This window comes from Atheta coriaria, unplaced genomic scaffold, assembly GCF_025399875.1.
Source record: "Atheta coriaria isolate IRGN ID8LTWV9N9 unplaced genomic scaffold, Caltech_Dcor_3.1 hic_scaffold_9_pilon, whole genome shotgun sequence".
Lineage (NCBI taxonomy): Eukaryota > Metazoa > Arthropoda > Insecta > Coleoptera > Staphylinidae > Dalotia > Dalotia coriaria.
This window is the reverse complement of record NW_027045451.1, coordinates 8972737-8991325: the sequence shown is the minus strand read 5'-3', so window position 1 is coordinate 8991325 and position 18589 is coordinate 8972737. Positions and strand designations below refer to the sequence as shown.

At 38.9% G+C, this 18589-nt stretch overlaps 4 protein-coding genes across 7 annotated transcripts; 2 read left to right on the top strand and 2 right to left on the bottom strand.

The window, feature by feature from the left end:
• The first annotated feature begins 84 nt into the window (after positions 1-84).
• LOC135799636 (dihydrolipoyllysine-residue succinyltransferase component of 2-oxoglutarate dehydrogenase complex, mitochondrial) lies at positions 85-2810 on the top strand. 2 transcript variants are annotated; one of them, XM_065312813.1, is made up of 8 exons: positions 85-368; positions 599-693; positions 763-876; positions 946-1211; positions 1263-1402; positions 1477-1628; positions 1687-2137; positions 2191-2810. In XM_065312813.1, exons 1-8 carry the CDS (start codon positions 279-281, stop codon positions 2323-2325), a joined length of 1443 nt encoding a protein of 480 aa, XP_065168885.1. In that variant the 5' UTR covers positions 85-278; the 3' UTR covers positions 2326-2810. The 2 variants fall into 2 exon arrangements, with proteins under 2 accessions (XP_065168885.1, XP_065168886.1); XM_065312814.1 differs by lacking the exon at positions 85-368 and having other exon boundaries at positions 599-709.
• Positions 2811-2893: 83 nt separating this feature from the next.
• Positions 2894-5598, top strand: IFT54 (intraflagellar transport 54). Its single transcript, XM_065310559.1, has 5 exons — positions 2894-3336; positions 3400-4547; positions 4590-4941; positions 4994-5192; positions 5328-5598. Exons 1-5 carry the CDS (start codon positions 3087-3089, stop codon positions 5485-5487), a joined length of 2109 nt encoding a protein of 702 aa, XP_065166631.1. The 5' UTR covers positions 2894-3086; the 3' UTR covers positions 5488-5598.
• LOC135799640 (lysM and putative peptidoglycan-binding domain-containing protein 2-like) lies at positions 5494-8419 on the bottom strand. 3 transcript variants are annotated; one of them, XM_065312824.1, is made up of 4 exons: positions 8054-8419; positions 7727-7907; positions 7246-7676; positions 5494-7185 (listed from the first exon to the last, which is right to left on the bottom strand). In XM_065312824.1, exons 2-4 carry the CDS (start codon positions 7898-7900, stop codon positions 7149-7151), a joined length of 642 nt encoding a protein of 213 aa, XP_065168896.1. In that variant the 5' UTR covers positions 7901-7907; positions 8054-8419; the 3' UTR covers positions 5494-7148. The 3 variants fall into 3 exon arrangements, with proteins under 3 accessions (XP_065168896.1, XP_065168895.1, XP_065168894.1); XM_065312823.1 differs by having other exon boundaries at positions 7727-7941; positions 8054-8418; XM_065312822.1 differs by lacking the exon at positions 8054-8419 and having other exon boundaries at positions 7727-8037.
• A 5035-nt stretch (positions 8420-13454) lies between these two features.
• pug (pug C-1-tetrahydrofolate synthase, cytoplasmic) lies at positions 13455-17594 on the bottom strand. The gene is made up of 7 exons (XM_065310558.1): positions 17426-17594; positions 16460-16795; positions 16079-16313; positions 15907-16018; positions 15595-15820; positions 14362-14535; positions 13455-14304 (listed from the first exon to the last, which is right to left on the bottom strand). The coding sequence occupies exons 1-7, from the start codon at positions 17476-17478 to the stop codon at positions 13455-13457; spliced, it is 1986 nt and encodes a 661-aa protein (XP_065166630.1). The 5' UTR covers positions 17479-17594.
• Positions 17595-18589: the final 995 nt, after the last annotated feature.

The window sequence follows — 18589 nt, the reverse complement described above, 5'->3', positions numbered from 1 at the left end:
CAACTCTCTCGGTTCGCGCACTCTGTCAACCTCCGCAGCTTAACGATAAATTCACGTACCTTTTACTTTCGATCCTTCTCTGTTCAATTTCTCAACAGTTCAGACAACCAACCACATTCGCAAATCATTCCCAGTGTGCCACTCGTGCGCATGTGTGCGTTCGGCTTCGTAAACGAGGGACTTTCTGAGCACGGCGAGGCCTCCTCGCTCCATACACACCAGCAAATCCCAGACTCCACGCAACTTCACATTCTCGTTGTGTCCGGGCGTCGTTCACCATGTCCGGGATACTAACGGTGGCAACTAGAAATTTGCCGCGGCCGGTGCTGCGTGCCTTCAAAAAGAATCTGGACCGAAATTTAAGTGAGGTAAGCAAAAGCGCCACATTTACACTTAAAATTCAGATTCTGGAGCAGTCCTTAATTCTGATTCATGAATTTCCCCGTGATTATATAATATAAATATCATTTCACGACCGAGCGTACGCGTAACCTATAAAAAGATTATGTAACACTTGCAACAGTACCACTATGTAGCAATTGTTTATGTAATTGTGTGTTTGTTTGCCAACCTAATATCACATGATTATAAATTTTAGGTAAATCTACTAAATCAAAGGGGTCTACACCAGGCTAGTGCTCTGGCCAACTCATTCAGCTTGGCATTCAAGGAACAAAACGCTTTTTTGAATAAGTATGTTAGATGTGAGGTAAAACTCTCTTGCATTGTTGTGTCATGCTGATTTTCATTTGTTTCTTCTAGGTCTAAGAGTTGGTTCAGCGAAGTTCGCTATTTGCGCACCAGTGCGACCCTTTTCGATGAGAAAACCGTCAATGTGCCACCATTCGCCGACTCTGTCTCTGAAGGAGATGTCAGGTCAGTGATAACTTATCAAGTTGTATAAAAACATTTATTACTGTTTGACCTTTTATATTTGATTTTTAGGTGGCAGAAAAAGGTCGGTGACCATGTCGCTGAAGACGAGGTCATCTTGGAAATTGAAACTGACAAGACATCGGTACCGGTGCCGTCGCCCGGACACGGAATCATCAAGGAGTTGCTGGTGAAAGACGGCGACACGGTTAAAGCCGGTCAGCCGCTGTTCAAAATCGACATCACTGGTCAGCCACCGGCGGCTGGCGCAGCTAAACCAGCACCGGCTCCAGCTGCACCTGCACCTACACCTGCGGCACCTGCAGCACCTGCAGCAGGTAATACTTGATATCTGATCAGACATTTATTGATAGGAAATGTTTCAACAGCTGCCCCGCCTCCACCACCCAAACCCACACCGCCTGCTGGTGGTGCACCGCCGCCTCCTGCCCCACGTCCAGCGCCGGCTGCTAGTATTCCGGTCGCAGCTATCCGACATGCCCAAGCTATTGATTCTGCCACTGTTAAGGTAGGCTACTTTTTAAACTTGTCTCATTCTTATCTCATTTCATTTTTACTGGATTGTTTTTACCACAATTACAGCTGCCTCCAGCAGATCCCACCAAGGAAATCTCTGGCACGCGTACCGAACACCGTGTGAAAATGAACCGCATGCGTTTGAAGATTGCCGAACGTTTGAAGAGCGCCCAAAATGAAAACGCCATGTTAACTACCTTCAACGAAATCGACATGAGGTGATTAACTTAATATTTTCTAGGCTAAATTACCCGGAAATAATATACATTTTTGTAGTCAAATCATGGAATTCCGAAAAGCGAACCTCGAAGCTTTCCAGAAGAAGTATGGCATGAAACTAGGCTTCATGTCCGCTTTTGCGAAGGCGGCGGCGTACGCGCTGCAAGACCAGCCCGTTGTGAATGCAGTGATTGACGGCACCGATATTATTTATCGGGACTTTGTTGACATTTCGGTGGCGGTGGCGACTCCCAAAGGTCTAGTTGTGCCCGTCATTCGTAATGTTGAACGCATGAACTACGCTGAAATCGAAATGGCGATTGCTGCCATGGGCGAAAAAGCGCGCACCGGCAAATTGGCCGTCGAGGATATGGACGGAGGCACCTTCACCATCAGTAATGGTGGCGTCTTTGGCTCTTTGCTGGGCACACCTATCATTAATCCACCGCAGTCTGCCATTCTCGGAATGCATGGCACTTTTGAACGACCCGTTGCTATTAAAGGACAGGTAAATATTTCAAGATAAAAATGCGACATGATTTAATTTGATTTGGTTTTCAGGTTGTGATTAGGCCAATGATGTACATTGCCTTGACTTACGATCATCGGTTGATTGATGGTCGTGAGGCTGTGATGTTCCTGCGCAAGATTAAGGGCGCCGTGGAGGATCCACGTATTGTGCTCGCTGGCCTGTAGGGCACCACACAACCACCCACACCCAATCCCCGAGACAGGCGTCCCACGTCGACTTCTTAAATACCCAAATTCAATAGCGAAATACATAAATCGTGCACCGTGTTGGTAACAGGATGGATGCCACTAAATGACGTATCTCTTAATTGTCGATGCTTGCTGTTAGTGTTTATCCTATGTTAACAGTCAGTTTTATGATGTACTTGTACATATATATTATTTAAATATCAAAGTGTCCTCTTAACTAGTATTAGCTCAACTAGTATTTGATTGCGGTTACCTAATCAATGAGTGAATAGGTATTTTAAGTTATTTTAAAAGAGTTTGTTTTTGATAAACGGTGCCTGTATGCAATTCGATTTAAACGAGTCCGCTATTTTGAACACAAGAACATCATTCGAAAATGCACCTGATGCATGTATTTAAGAGGAAATTATTTATTATTGTTTCAATTGTGAGTTGAATAAAACAAACAAATTAAATATCAATTCCCCAATGATCGAGTTCTTTGCAAATAATTTATTTTATCAGCCATTTATTAAATGTATACCTGTTGTTTGTATAGTTTTGTGTTGCCATGACAATTTGCCAACAAATGTAAACAATCATAGAATTGTATTCTCATTGAAACCACGTCTACAAATTCTGTACAGCTCTACAAACATTGACTTGAGTTAACAATTATCTGACATTTATGTTATCAATCTAGTCGAAAATTCGTACCATTTTTTTTCAACTTTTATTCATTGTGTGTGTTTAAAGATATGGCGGATGAAGTAAGTTCAGAAGTTATACAAAGCACGCAAAAACTTCTGGGTAAGCATGTCACCAAACCACAATTAACCGAGAAACTCCTGAGAAAGCCACCATTTCGTTTCCTGCACGACATCATTGTTGCAACAGTTCGCAATGGTTTTCTTAAAGGACTCTACACCGACGCCGAACTCAACTCTGATAACGTCAAAGACCGTGATGCAAAAATTGCGTTTTTAAACAAGTTGATCGCTGCAGTCAGTAAGTATCTAAATAATTAATTGTTATTAAGTAATTATTTACAACTTTAATCGTCCCATGTAGAGAGTTTAAGCGGAAAAGATCTTCAAGTTAAATCAAGCAAGATTATCGCCGGTTTAGACGCTGGTGAAACAAATCGATTGCTTCAAACAATTGCAAAACTTATTGACGACAAGGTCGATACCAAGGACTACGTAAAAAACTTAAAAAAGTCATCAAAAGATGCAAAGAAACCCAACGAAGCGCTGGAAAGTTCCAGGGATGGCTCCAATTTGAAGAAAACTACTTCAAAGACTAGTGTTACGAAAGCTAACGAGAAACTAGATTCAAATCGTAAGAAAATTGAAAAGAAAGTAACAAGAAAAGGCAGTGATGACGCATCGCCTAAAATAAAAGATTCTCTAACATCAAAAAGTAAAACAGATTCAAAGAAAAAGCCTTCGAAACTGGGCAAAACCGAGAAAACATCATCTAGAACCTCTGTTGTGAGTACAGATATTAAATTAAACAAAACTTTGAAGAACAATGTTTCAAAATCAAACACGAAAGAAAAGATATCACCGACAGTTGAAGACACTTCAACACCAAAAACTACAAGTATTACATCTCCGAGGGACAAAGCAAAAGAAAAAGAAGATTCACCTAAAAACAAAGCAGAAGTTGAAGTTGAATTTACTGAACCACAAGAAATTTTGGAAAAACCAAAGCAGGATGAAACTGGTGTTAGTCCACGTGATGATTCATGGAAACCCCAAGTCCTCAATGACGATTTAGAAGAAGTTGTAGATAAACCTCCAAGTTATCAAGAAAGTGAATTAAGTAAAGATGTAGTTGACTCAAGTGTTTTGCCGAAATCAAAACCAGTTGATGATAATATAGGACGTGCTGTAGAGGAAATGCCGCCCATTAGACAACCATCTGCACGTCCTAAATCTGCACGACCTAGAAGTGGAAGTTCTGACCAACGTGCACCTTCTGCCCAAATAAAAATCGAAGCAAAACCAGAATCAAAACCGGAGGTGCAAAAAGCACCTGAAAGCAAACCCGTCATGGCGATTCGAGATTTTTCTATGAAGAATGCAAACAAAGAACACAGAGAACAATCAAGTATTTCAAGAAACAAAGAAGATACTAATTCTGAATTGGCAACACTCGGAGAAACGGAAGAAACGGAAATTAAGCGAACAACACCATGTAATAAAGATAAAAAAGTAATAATCGATTATTTAATTTAATTTATTGTTCATAGTTAGACCAAAAGTTCCATGTTGAGGCCACCAAGCGTACGTCCAAGCAGTGCACGACCTGGTGCACCTCGCCTGCGACCTGAATCCTCAATTCCAATGAAGGAAATTGTACCTTTAGGGAAAATCAACGTAATTGTCGAAAACTTTGATGCAAAGGACACAAATCCGGACGAAGATGAAGACGACACGGTTGTAATTCAATCTATGCCTGAAGAAAACACCGTTGAAAGCAACTTCACCGAGAAGAGTTTGAATCTAGATATACCAGCCGATAAGGGTCATCTTGTTGAGCAGATTTTGGAGCAAATGCAAGATGGCGGCCAGGGAGAAAAAGCACAACTGGAATGGGAACATGAAGGTAAAGTAAACACGATGCAACACACAAAAACAACGTTTTGTTGAACGTTTAGGATCCAGAAGTAAAGATGCCACAACTAAGGAAATAACTGCATTGCGTGCCTCGATTCAAGCATTAACCAAAACTGCAAATCCATTGGGAAAACTAGCGAGTTATCTCCATGAAGATGTCGAGGCGATGCATTCAGAGCTGGAAACTTGGTTGAACATGAAGCGACAGTACACAACCGAAATCACCAAACAAAACGGTCAGTGGCATAATTTTTCCTATCCATTACAAATTGTTTTATCTTATTGACACAACGACTTAACACCTCGCATGCAAACACTGACTCAACGGTAAATATTAAGTCATGAATGAAAAATATTCCGATTCCCTGATTCCAGTGTAAACAACGAAAGTAATCAGCCATTACTGCAGCAACTGCGCAATCTGGAAGAGAGTATAAAACACGAGCGCGAGGAGATCGCCACAATAAAATTCAACATCTTGCGCAATGAGGAGCACATTCGACAATTGGTCAGCAAGCAAATTGCAATCGACTAACAAACGCAATTTTTAACAGTTATTTTATAAAATATAATTCATATAATAATATAATATGTATAATTTATAGCATAGTTGAGTTAGGTAATTAAAGTTTCACATTTCAATGAATGCGCGTTAAATTGAAACTTGAAATCTGATTACGAGAGACATTTGCTTCCGTCGCAGCTCAGCTGAGAGGAATTTAGACACTTACGGAAATTTTCATCAAATTTTCTCATTTCTTAAATCTAAGCCACCAATCATACCTTACAAGTTGTCTTTGTTCGGTGCAAATTTATGTTTTGGATATACGTACATTTCATTTGGTTTAGAGATTAAAAAATCAACAAAAACTTATTACTTATTAACAAACACCAAGCTTATCATTCAACACATCTCAAATTCTCCACTATTGTTGTTTTAAATAAATTTATAGATATGTCACAAATAGCATTGCACATCGTTTCATCGTTATCAGACAGACGTGCTTGTTATATCATCGAAACACGTCATCAAAGTAATTGAAATCGCTCAAGTTCCACTCAAGTTTACAAATTCCAATTACAAATTATTTTAGACTTAGCGTTAAGTGTATGATTGTTAATGTTGTAAACAATAATTTCAATGCGTTATAATTCTAATTCTGGTTTAGCAATAAGTTAACTGAAATGTTGCGAGAGCTAATCACAGCGAGTTACGTAAATTTTATTGCGACCCATGACACTCGAGTATTATTTCGAATATTCAGTTATTGCAGCATAAGAAAGTCCGTTATGAAAGCCGTGAACTTTACATTCGGCCTGTTTAACTGGCATTACTCATGGGCAATAGCGAGAAAAATCAAATTGTGTGAATTGGAAAGTTCTTTTTGCTGTATCTGCCTATGTGTGGTTGCAGTCAACAATAAGATGCACTATTTCCGCTGGTTGTCTGAAGTTGAGTACTTAGCGCCTCGTCGCATTTGATTAGTATTAATTTTCGCTTAAGCTTTTACACTCAGTCACGATTTTAACGCTCGTCATGCGTCATTCTACGCTCAAAGTCCAGTCCGTGCAACAATGATCTCGTTGACATCGATGTTCAAATTAAATTTGTATACTCTTCGGGCCTTTAACGACATTTAGCTGGATTTAAACCAATGTGAAATAGTCACTCCCAGTTTGGTCTTACACAAATATATACATTATGTACACGCTATTCACACGCAATCCTTCACCTGTACACTAGTTTATTCTTACTATCTACGCGTTTTCCCCGCGCTTAAATATTTGCACTCGGAGATTAGCTTGTTGCCAATGCTGGCATTGTTTAATTTGCCTAGGTTTTTCGTTGGAATATTGTGTTGTGTGGTAAAGCTGTAGTTTCTTTTCTAATTTATACAATCAGTGCGATAATAAGTAATTGTGCTTGTTGGCTACGTCAAGAGCAAAGCGACTTCCATCGTTTGCGGAAGACGAATGCGTCTTGTTATTGTCTAAACTCTCTCTAGGGGACGAATTTCGAGCGAATGTATTGCAACTCCTACCTACGATTCAATGACATTATAGCCTTTGGTTCTTTCGCGCTTATCTGCGCTTCCGTGCTGACACTTATAGTGATGTGAGAATGACAAGAAATTGGTAATGCTATCAAACACGGACTCCTCGGGAGCGATTCACGTACACGATCGTGGCCTTCTGCTACAATTCAAACAACTCGTCTTGCTGTTGTTGAAACCTAGAATAACGAAAAAAAATGAATACCACGAATGTAAAATTGATTCTTTTTGATGGTTACCTTTGCATGGAAGTTTTGATTTTATTCCCCTGTGTCATTACGACAGTTTGCGGCATTTTCACCACATCAGCAGTGCCGTTGTTGTTCACCATCTGCCGCATTCGACTCACGGCCGGTTTCCGCCTCTCGGTGCCTTCGACGTCCACAAACTCACTCTTCTTGTGAATCTTCTTTACGTCCGCTTTCGTGCTCGCAATGGCGGCATCAATCTTTCCGAGAAAATCATTCACGTCTTCATCCTCGTCGTAACTCGGCGAAGTAACACGCGAGTTTGCACCCAGTTCACTATCATGCTCATGTGAAGAAGACGCTGGCGAAACAATCGTAATATCCGTGGTCGATGTCGTTTCAGTGACTGGTATCAGCAGGTGTTCGCGAAGAAATAAGCTATCGCTTGCAAACAAACGATTTGCACGTCGTATTTGTTCCATCTACAATTGCATTTTTACATCTTTTGAATGTGCTTTAAAACACTACTTACAGTAACTCCATATTTGAGCGCTATGCCTTGTAAAGTATCTGCTTTGGTTACAAAGTGTTTGATGTAGGACTCATTTCGTGTATTGTTGCGATTGCTGGTAGATCCGTACTTTTTGGAAGACCTTGCTGAATCCCGAATCGAGAGTTTTTCGTATGCATGCCGGTCGTCCATCATGAGCGCGCTAGGTGATGTGATGTACTTTAGAATTGGAGTGACTATGCACAACATTTTAAGCACCGTTTTTAATTACACAATGGAATGGAACAATATCGATATGAGCTCCTGAGCACTTGAAAGACAATTGATGAATAACGATGGCTGTCTTACCGTTTTTATGCGTTGAATTGACGAGGCGGCGTGGGGTGATAGCGGCGTGGAAACGTGACTGCTGCTGGCGTCGTTGAGTTTGTCGTTGTTTACTTTACATAATTGCCTCCACTCGCTGATTGATAACGCAAATATCGGCGCGGGTTCAACGGCGACGAGTGGGGCAACTGCTGCGTTCGCGAAGATAACGTTGGATCAGACGTTCGTCGCAGCACACTTCGTGGCAATCGGCGGCTGCGGCGATACGAACATCGAATAACTGTTCTTGATTAACGACTGCACGGAGTTTCGGCTCTCATAGACATGAAATTCATAAACCGCAAACATCGGTGTGATCTGAACTGAAGTTTATGGCATTTGAGGTCAACAGAACAGCTGGAAAGTTTATATACCAAGTGACTTTATATATTTTTTTATATTTATATATGAATATCAATATATATATTCATTGCAACTATAACAATCATGTTATAACATTATATTTCTGAGTTTATTTATGCTCCATTTGGTAATATAACTCATAATAAAATTTTAAATTAGAATGTAAGTGTACATATAGCTTTAGTTTTGTTGGTAAAAACGCCATCTGCTGTGTATGCAAACAGCTGTTAACACACCCTCGGAAGTAGGGTACCCGTCTTGTGGAAAACTGAGTACACACCAGTTCGCTGCGAGGAGTTTCTTCTGTTGTGTACGCTTGGGTGGTGCATGCACACTTTCGTGTACGTGTGTCACACGGCCGCTACCATTTAAGACGCCACACTATTTAAAAAACACTCTTTATTTTTCGAGGTACCGTAACGCGTCCTCAGATGGCGCGACGATGTAGGTTTAACCCGGATTATTCCGGCGAGTACATTTTGTTTTTTAATTAATTCGAATATGAATTCGACCTACAACCCGCGAAAATTTGCATAAATGGGTGATTTTCTCACCCTTTATCGTGAAATGTTTGTATTTTTTGGGCGATGCACGCGATTTTGACGTGATAACGTCTTTAAAATCGTTTTAGTCGGGTGACATGTTCAGAAACTTGTGTCACGAGGCCTCACGAGGCCGATCGCTATAACGAGAGAGAGACGGACCGATCTCCCGTCTCATCTCGAGCGCTGCCAGTCATTCCGTGAAACTTGTCACGCGGAATCCACACGAGCGGAGGCAGGCATAGCCTTCGAGTGAGTGGACCGATCTTCCGTCTCTCTCACTCTAGCGGCATACAAACGAATGGAGATTTTCTCGTGCGGTTAAGTTTTCGTTGAATGTTTAACAGTGAAACAAAATGTGAAGTGCAAGTGAAGTGTTACAACAATTGCAACAGAAGAAACTTATATCACCAATAAGACGTTATCACGTAAACATCTCGATCGTAAACCTACTTTACAAACAACCATTCTGTTTTTTTTTTGAGTTTTTCACCGCCAATTTATAGTTCAAGAGATGCTCTACACAATGCACGCTATTTTAATCCGCTAAACATTCTGGAAGTGCCCTAAAATGCCCTTCAAACAACGCCCTTTTTGAAAAATTTGAAAACATGCTGTGGAAAACACCCTGTATCTCGCAAACTAATACACTTTTCTTGAGTTTTTCACCGCCATTTTATAGTTTAAGAGACGCTCTACACAATACATGCCATTTAAATGCGCTAAACATTCTGGAAGTGCCCTAAAATGCCCTTCACACATCGGCCTTTTTTGGAAATTTTGAAAACATGCTGTGGAAAACACCCTGTATCTCGCAAACTAATACACTTTTTTTGAGTTTTTCAACGCCATTTTATAGTTTAAGAGACGCTCTACACAATACATGCCATTTTAGTCCGCTAAACATTCTGGAAGTGCCCTAAAATGCCCTTCAAACATCGGCCTTTTTTGGAAATTTTGAAAACATGCTGTGGAAAACACCCTGTATCTCGCAAACTAATACATTTTTTTGAGTTTTTCACCGCCATTTTATAGTTTAAGAGACGCTCTACACAATACATGCCATTTTAATGCGCTAAACATTCTGGAAGTGCCCTAAAATGCCCTTCAAACATCGCCTTTTTTTGGAAATTTTGAAAACATGCGGTGGAAAACACCCTGTATCTCGCAAACTAATACACTCTTCTTGAGTTTTTCACCGCCATTTTATAGTTTAAGAGACGCTCTACACAATACATGCCATTTTAATGCGCTAAACATTCTGGAAATGCCCTAAAATGCCCTTAAAACATCGGCTTTTTTTGGAAAATTTGAAAACATGCTGTGGAAACCACCCTGTATCTCGCAAACTATTACACTTTTTCCGAGTTTTTCATCGCCATTTTATAGTTTAAGAGACGCTCTACACAATGCATGCCATTTTAATCCGCTAAACATTCTGGAAGTACCCTAAAATGCCCTTCAAAAATGGTTATTTTTTTACGTTTTTTTAAATTTTTGGGTCGTGAAGCAGGGACAAATTTTTATTTCAACATTCTTTATTCCGCAAAACTTGAAATAATTTATACATTTTTGTCTGAAGAACAGGGTCGAACTTTTTAAGGTAAAATATTTTGGCCGAAGAACAGGGCCGAACTTTTTGTATTAAAATTTTTGGGTCGAAGAACAGGGCCGAACTTTTCAGTTAAAATTTTTTCGGACGAAGAACAGGGCCGAACTTTTTAAGTTAAAATTTTTTGGCCGAAGATCACTTTTTCCTGCGAAATCAAAATAAAATTTTAAACGCTAATAACTCCTGAACTAAAAGGGCTAGAAGGGAAAGGACGGCAGATTCTTGACCCTTGAAGGATTCTCTACAAGATAGGCTATTAAAAACAGCCCTTTTATTTCGCCTCAAAACTGAAAAAGTGCAAAGAGGTACCTCTTATAGGTTTTTTGATTTTTGAAAAAATCAAACTAAACACGCTATCCTGTAAAGAACCCTTTAAGGATTAAGGGCCTGAAGTCCGATTTGTTCTAGCCCTTTTAGTTCTCGAGTTATTAGCGTTTAAAGTTTTTAATTGCGGCCAAAAAATTTTAACTTAAAAAGTTCGGCCCTGTTCTTCGGCCGAAAAAATTTTAACTGAAAAGTTCGGCCCTGTTCTTCGACCCAAAAATTTTAATACAAAAAGTTCGGCCCTGTTCTTCGGCCAAAATATTTTACCTTAAAAAGTTCGACCCTGTTCTTCAGACAAAAATGTATAAATTATTTCAAGTTTTTGCAGAATAAAAAGTGTTGAAAATAAAATTTGTCCCTGCTTCACGACCCAAAATTAAAACGTAAAAATAACAATGAATTTTTGAAGGGCATTTGGGCACTTCCAGAATGTTTAGCCAGTTAAAATGGCATGCATTTAATAGAAACGTCTCTTAGAGCCTAAAATGGCGGTGAAAACTCGGAAAAAGTGTAATAGTTTGCGAGATACAGGAGTGTTTTCACAGCATGTTTTCAAAATTTCAAAAAAGCCGATGTTTGATGGGCATTTTAGGGCACTTCCAAGAATATTTAGCACATTAAAATGGCATGCATTGTGTAGAGCGTCTCTTAAACTATAAAATGGCGGTGAAAACTCAAAAAAAGTGTATTAGTTTGCGAGATACAGAGGGTGTTTTCCACAGCATGTTTTCAAAAATTTCAAAAAGGCCGATGTTTTGAAGGGCATTTCAGGCACTTTAAATATTTAACTTGAACTAAAATAAGGATGTATTATTAATAGGCATCATAAATATAAAATGTGATGGCACTTTAGGAAAAGATGTAATAGTTTGCGAGATACAGGGTGTTTTTCCACAGCATGTTTTTCAAAATTTCAAAAAACCGATGTTTGAAGAGGCATTTTTAGGGCACTTCCAGAATGTTTAGCGGACTAAAATGGGATGATTGTGTAGAGCGCGTCTGCCAAACTATAAAATGGCCGTGAAAAACTAGGAGAAAGTGTAATAGTTTGCAAGATACAGGGTGTTTTCCACAGCATATTTTCAAAATTTCCAAAAAAGCCGATGTTTGAAGGGCATTTTAAAGCACTTCCAGAATGTTTAGCGCATTAAAATGGCATGTATTGTGTAGAGCGTCTCTTAAACTATAAAATGGCGTAAAAATTTAAAATATATATATTTCTTACAGTTAAGGGTCGAAAAACGCGACTAAAAGTGCTAAAAGTGACATTTTGCAATTTTTTGCCCATTTTATTCAATCGCGAATATCGTAAACTAAAAGAATGGTAAAAAGATCTGATCGCAGCGTCTTAATCTACAGACCAATCTCTATCAGATAGGCTATTTAAAGTGGAAATCTGAGAGATGAAATTTTAAGTCTTAAGAAAAAATTGCCAAGGGGTTAGCGATACTTTTTTTCGACGATTTTCAAAATTCATCTCGCTAAAAAAGAATGGCTACCAACGAATTATTGATTATGAAAGTTGAAAGATTCTCAATCAGACAAAATATATACAATAATTATATTTCCACCACGGTGAAAGGTCGAAAAACGCGACTAAAAGTGCTAAAAGTGACATTTTGCAATTTTTGCCCATTTTATTCAATCGCGAATATCTCGTAAACTAAAAGAGATAATTAAGATCTGATCGCAGCGTCTTAATCTACAGACCAATCTCTATCAGATAGGCTATTTAAAAGTGGAAATCTGAGAGATGAAATTTTAAGTCTTAGAAAAAAATTTCCAGGGGTCTTGATACTTTTCGACGATTTTCAAGAAATTCGCTATCTCACTTAAACTAAAAAGTAGCTACTAACGGGTATTGATTATGAAAGATTGGAGATTCTATCAGACAAAATTATAAAATAATTATATTTCCTACAGTAAAGGTCGAAAAACGCGACTAAAAGTGTAAGTGACATTTTGCAATTTTTTGCCCATTTTATTCAATCGCGGTATCTCATAAACTAAAGAGATAATTAAGATCTGATTGCAGCACGTTTTAATCACACGGACCAATCTCTATCAGATAAGAATAGTTAAAACGGAAATCTGTGAGATGAAATTTTTCAATCTTAAGAAAAAAAATTGCCAAGAGGGGTGCTCGATACTTTTTTGACGATTTTCAAAATTCATATCTCTTAAACTAAAAGAGATAATACCAACGAATTGTTGATTATGAAAGATTGGAAGATTCTCAATCAGATAAAATATACAATAATTATTTCCACCACAGTAAAAGGTCGAAAACGCGACTAAAGAAAGTGCTAAAAAGTGACATTTTGCAATTTTGCCCATTTTTATTCAATCGCGAATATCTCGTAAACTAAAAGAATAGGTAAAAGATCTGATCGCAGCGTTTTAATCTACAGACCAATCTCTATCAGATAGGCTATTTAAAAGTGGAAATCTGAGAGATGAAATTTTAAGTCTTAAGAAAAAAAATTGCCAAGGGGAGTGCTTGATACTTTTTCGACGATTTTCAAAATTCATATCTCTTAAACTAAAAGAGATAGCTACTTACTAACGAATTGTTGATTAAACATCCATGCGCGATATTAGCAAAAGGTCCAGCGTGGACCAAAACAGGAGTACCTTCCAAGGTCTGCATCAAAGTGGGTTCAACAGTGTCCTTTAACAACACCATCAACGCACCAGTGACACCCAAATCATCAGCTAACACAGGTTTACCTGCTTTATCAAAAGCAACAACCATATTCGCCAAACGTTCTTTAAAATCACTGATATCTTTAGCCAATGCTAAGATTGCCATGATTTCTGAGGCTACAGAAATAGCAAAAGATGTTTCTCTGGATATTCCCTTCTCTGTGGGGCTTTGACCAATCGTGACTTGTCTCAGGTACCTGTCATTCAAGTCAATAACACGTTTCCAGACGATTTGATTAGTATCAATGTTTAAACGTGAGAATTTCCCGAATTCTTCAGGTGTTAGACTATCGGGATCACGTTTAGTGATACCCAGACGCTCGAGACGACGAATTTGAATGTTTGAGAATTTACGGACACCTTTTATCTTGGGTACCAGGCGGTTGTAGAGAGCTTCATCAGTTTGTGTGGCTTCATGGAAGATACGTGCGTCCATTTGTGCGGCGAGTAAATTATTCGCAGCGGAGACAGCGTGGATGTCTCCGGTGAGATGAAGGTTGAAATCGTCCATAGGGATGACTTGGGAATAGCCACCGCCTGCAGCGCCACCTTTGATACCAAAAGTGGGTCCTTGCGAGGGTTGACGGAGGCAGACAAATGTGTTTTTATGTTTGTGCGCGCAGAGAGCTTGAGTAAGACCTAAAGATGTTGTGGATTTGCCTTCACCGAGAGGTGTAGGAGTGATACTAAACAAAACATAACAAAAATTAGGTTTTAAAACAAGTTTTTTTAGGTTATCTTACCCTGCGACAACAATGTACTTCCCCGGTTTGACATTTTTCAATCGATCGATGATGCTTAATGAAACCTTAGCTTTCTTATTGCCATACTGCGACAATTCGCTCTTGTAGATACCAATTTCCTCAGCCAATTGACTGATGTCCTTTGGTTCTTGACTTCTGGCGATTGCAATATCACTACACAAACAAAAAATGGTTGTTTGTAAAGTAGGTTTACGATCGAGATGTTTACGTGATAACGTCTTATTGGTGATATAAGTTTTTTGTTGCAATTGTTGTAACACTTCACTTGCACTTCACATTTTGTTTCACTGTTAAACATTCAACGAAAACTTAACCGCACGAGAAAATCTCCATTCGTTGGTATGCCGCTAGAGTGAGAGAGACGGAAGATCGGTCCACTCACTCGAACGCTATGCCTGCCTCCGCTCGTGTGGATTCCGCGTGACAAGTTTCACGGAAAGACTGGCAGCGCTCGAGATGAGACGGGAGATCGGTCCGTCTCTCTCTCGTTATAGCGATCGGCCTCGTGAGGTTGACACAAGTTTCTGAACATGTCACCCGACTAAAACGATTTTAACACGTTGAGGACGGCGCGGTTTTGGGTGTCTGTCGCTCGGGCGGCGTTTGAGCATTTTCAACTCCGTCTAATTAATTCAGCTGTGCGCCACTGGTGGTTATGCATTGCTGTATCAAAAGCGATTGTTTTGCAGTTGCGTCGCCATTTATTTATTTTCTTTGTAATGAATGCCTTTATCTTTAGAGTCCGACCGAAACTATGTGCAAACTGAGATGGCAAGTGACCACCATGACTTAGCCGCGAGTTAGCCGAACGACGCACGATAATTCACGAACACTGAGTTTCGGTTCTGCCAAAAGTTTCAGCCAATTTTCGCCGAAACCAAATTTGAAGCCAAAACTGAAACTTTTGTCGGTCACTATTTATTATAATATGTAATCTGAGTCACACATTTGATGACAAAGATGCAAGGCCCTGATTGTATAGGTGAAACGAGGAGAAGATATAACCTAACCAGTGGTGTAGTCAAAAATGAATAAGTCTCGTTTCAAATGAGCCGTGTACCACCGGTGGTACACGCCGTCCCACAGACCAGACGCGTGTGTACCACCGGTGGTACACGCCGTCCTTAACGTGTTAAAGACGTTATCACGTCAACAAACAAAATACATTTATTAAAACATTAAAATTCACAATAATATCGCATTAAATTATACCTAGGAACTGGTCTTTGTAGCTTCAAATCTAAAAGACGAACATTCCACTTGTTTTCCACAAGTTTTTTGCAAGCGCGTTCAGCGGATAGTACAGTATTCTTCATTAACATGGCGACTGTCATGGGACCAACACCACCCGGGACTGGAGTGATATAAGAAGCATTTTTCGCTGCCTCGGCATAAGCCACATCACCAACCAGCCTTTGTCCGGATTTTTTAGTAGCATCTAAAAATTACAGCAATAAACTTAGGTTATCAAAGGTTATCCAAATTTTATTAGGTTATGTCAAGTATTGATAAATGTTTATATACCTGGAATAGCATTAATGCCACAATCAATGACGACTGCGCCTGGTTTAACCCAATCACCCTTGACAAACTCCGGTTGACCAATGGCGACTACCAAAATGTCCGCTTTGCGACACTAGCGCCAAAATACACAATTATTACTTCTAATGGAAGCATAAAGGTTATGTTTGCTTACCTTGGCAGCAATATCCTTCGTCCTGCTGTGACAGACAGTAACAGTAGCATGGTTCCACTTCAACAGCTCGGAAGCAGGCGTGCCTACGATTTTACTGCGACCTAAAACAACTGCCTCGGCACCGGAAAGCGGAATTCCGGAACGCTTCGCCAACTCGATGCAGCCATTAGGGGTGCAGGGCAGGAAACCACCCATGTCACCAACAGCAACGCGTCCTTCATTGATTGTGTTCAAACTAAACAAAAACAAAAACAAATGTTATTATCTCTATTGTTGCATAATAATAATCAAGTTAAACGTCACACTACTCTTGTTTTTAATCGGTGACCTTTGCAGACGTCATCGGGATCTATTTCATGTTTGTTTTTGTGTGAGGCTTACCCGTCAACATCCTTATCCGGGGACACAGTATCAGTAATCAAATGGGAATCGATTTTGTTGACCGAATCAAGGGGCATTTGAACAATGATTCCGTGAACATTGGGATCTTCATTGAGTTTCTTCAGTTTGCTGAGGAGTTCCGTCTCGGTTGTGGTATTTGGTAATTGAACGTGTTGGGCTTCAATGCCGATCTCGCTCGCGGCTTTGATCTTCATGCGGATGTAGACGTTGGAATCTTCGCGGCCGCCTACCTGGACAATGGCCAAACCAGGACGGAAACCAGGAAGCAGTTTCTTCATCTTTTCTACGTCTATGGCCAATTGCTCACGCATTTCCCTAATAATTAAAATTCAATTAAAATTTTTGTGGTTTTAGCTTTTTAAGTAATACTTTAGGAACTTTTTTATTACCATAGCATGTGAAAAGATAAATATTTACATTTTTTCGGTTTAATTAAAGACTAGCTTTTGCTTGCCACTTTTTAAGTAAATTGTAATGACTAACTAACTATTTATTTCTTTATTTCTTGGAATTATTATCTGCCGAATCTGTCAATAAGATTTTTCATTTTAGTTTAAAACATGTGTAATGCTAAAATGCACTTTAGCGCCACCTGGATTAAATTTCTATTACTATAACTAAAAAAGCATATCCGTTAGAACTTTTATCTTAAATTTTATACTTTTCAAGCTCTATTTCTACGACAAAAAATAACCTATCTTTTATTTTAATGAATATACTATTAAATTGTAAAGTTTTATCCAAATCTGTTCAATAATTTTTGCGTAAAAAAAGAAACAAACAAACCAACACCCATTTGCATTAATAACATTGGCTAAAATGTAAATATCTACAAGTAATCTATCCCAGAATGTAAATCTATTACGGTTTCCTCAATGTTTAGAATCATTTGTAGTTTTACTTTATTTAAACCAAAACACTTTTATTTCATATCCAGTTACTTACTTTGCGATCTGCGTCCCTGACAACACCTGTCCCCTTACGTCTGTGGCGGCCATCTTGGCAAAAAAATCTGCAAAAGTCAACAAAACCGAACACAATAGATTTCAGCGACGCACTGCACCCGGTTGCCAGCTGCGGACTGCTCCAACCAAATAAAAACGGCCCCCGTCGCGCGCTATTATATAATTTGCGCAAAGCTGCGTAACCGAGCGTTAAGAAACGACCGGACTCGAAAAGGTCGTCGGATGTTATCGACGAGATAATGTCTCTGGTAAATAAATTAGAATCATTTTCCAAACGACCATCGACGCACATTTAGACGCAAATGGACATACGACGCCGACAATTGTGCTGCTATCGCTTATCACTTCATAAATACTCAAATTAACTCCGAAATGCATTAGTAATATTAGCAGTATTAACAACATTTACATTTTCACTTTGAATACTTAACCACTAAGTAGGTATACTTAAAGTAATTCATTTAGATGTAATATTTTTGGTTAATATTTTGTTCTAAACCTAAAAACGCACAAAATTGCGTGATTAATTTGTTAAATTCTGACAATTCCATAACGGGTACAACCTTGGCGTGCTATTAATCACTTAATCATGCTCCGGTAATAATACCATTACCAAATTTGGTAGATTCGAGAATACGTATTACCAAAACAAACAAAAAAGCAGTTTTGTTGACCCTGCTGAAATATTTGATTGACATCTAATAAATATACTGTTAATACCAGTTTGGTAACAAGTTGAGTAAGACATAATCTTCTAAAATTACTTAAATAAACAATTTAGTTATATTTAAATTAAAATTGTGTAATTGTGTTTTCTTACCAATGTGCTGACAGTGTTGAGAGTAAAATTTCGCACATGACACAAACGGAGAACGCACGTTGAGAAACAAAATGTTTACTTGTTTAAACATGTAAAACACTATCAAATAACTACATACATATAAACTTATACAAGTTATTTGATATTGGCCGACGTGTAAGCGATGCATTCACTTGTTTTCTTTCATTGTGAGCGCACTGACGCTGATTAACTTTAATTGATCTAAATTGAGCCCTATGGAAAGTATTTCATCATAATATTTACAAATGTGTTTCAAAGTCGTTCATACATACATACATTTCTTATCAGTTAACAGTAATCATT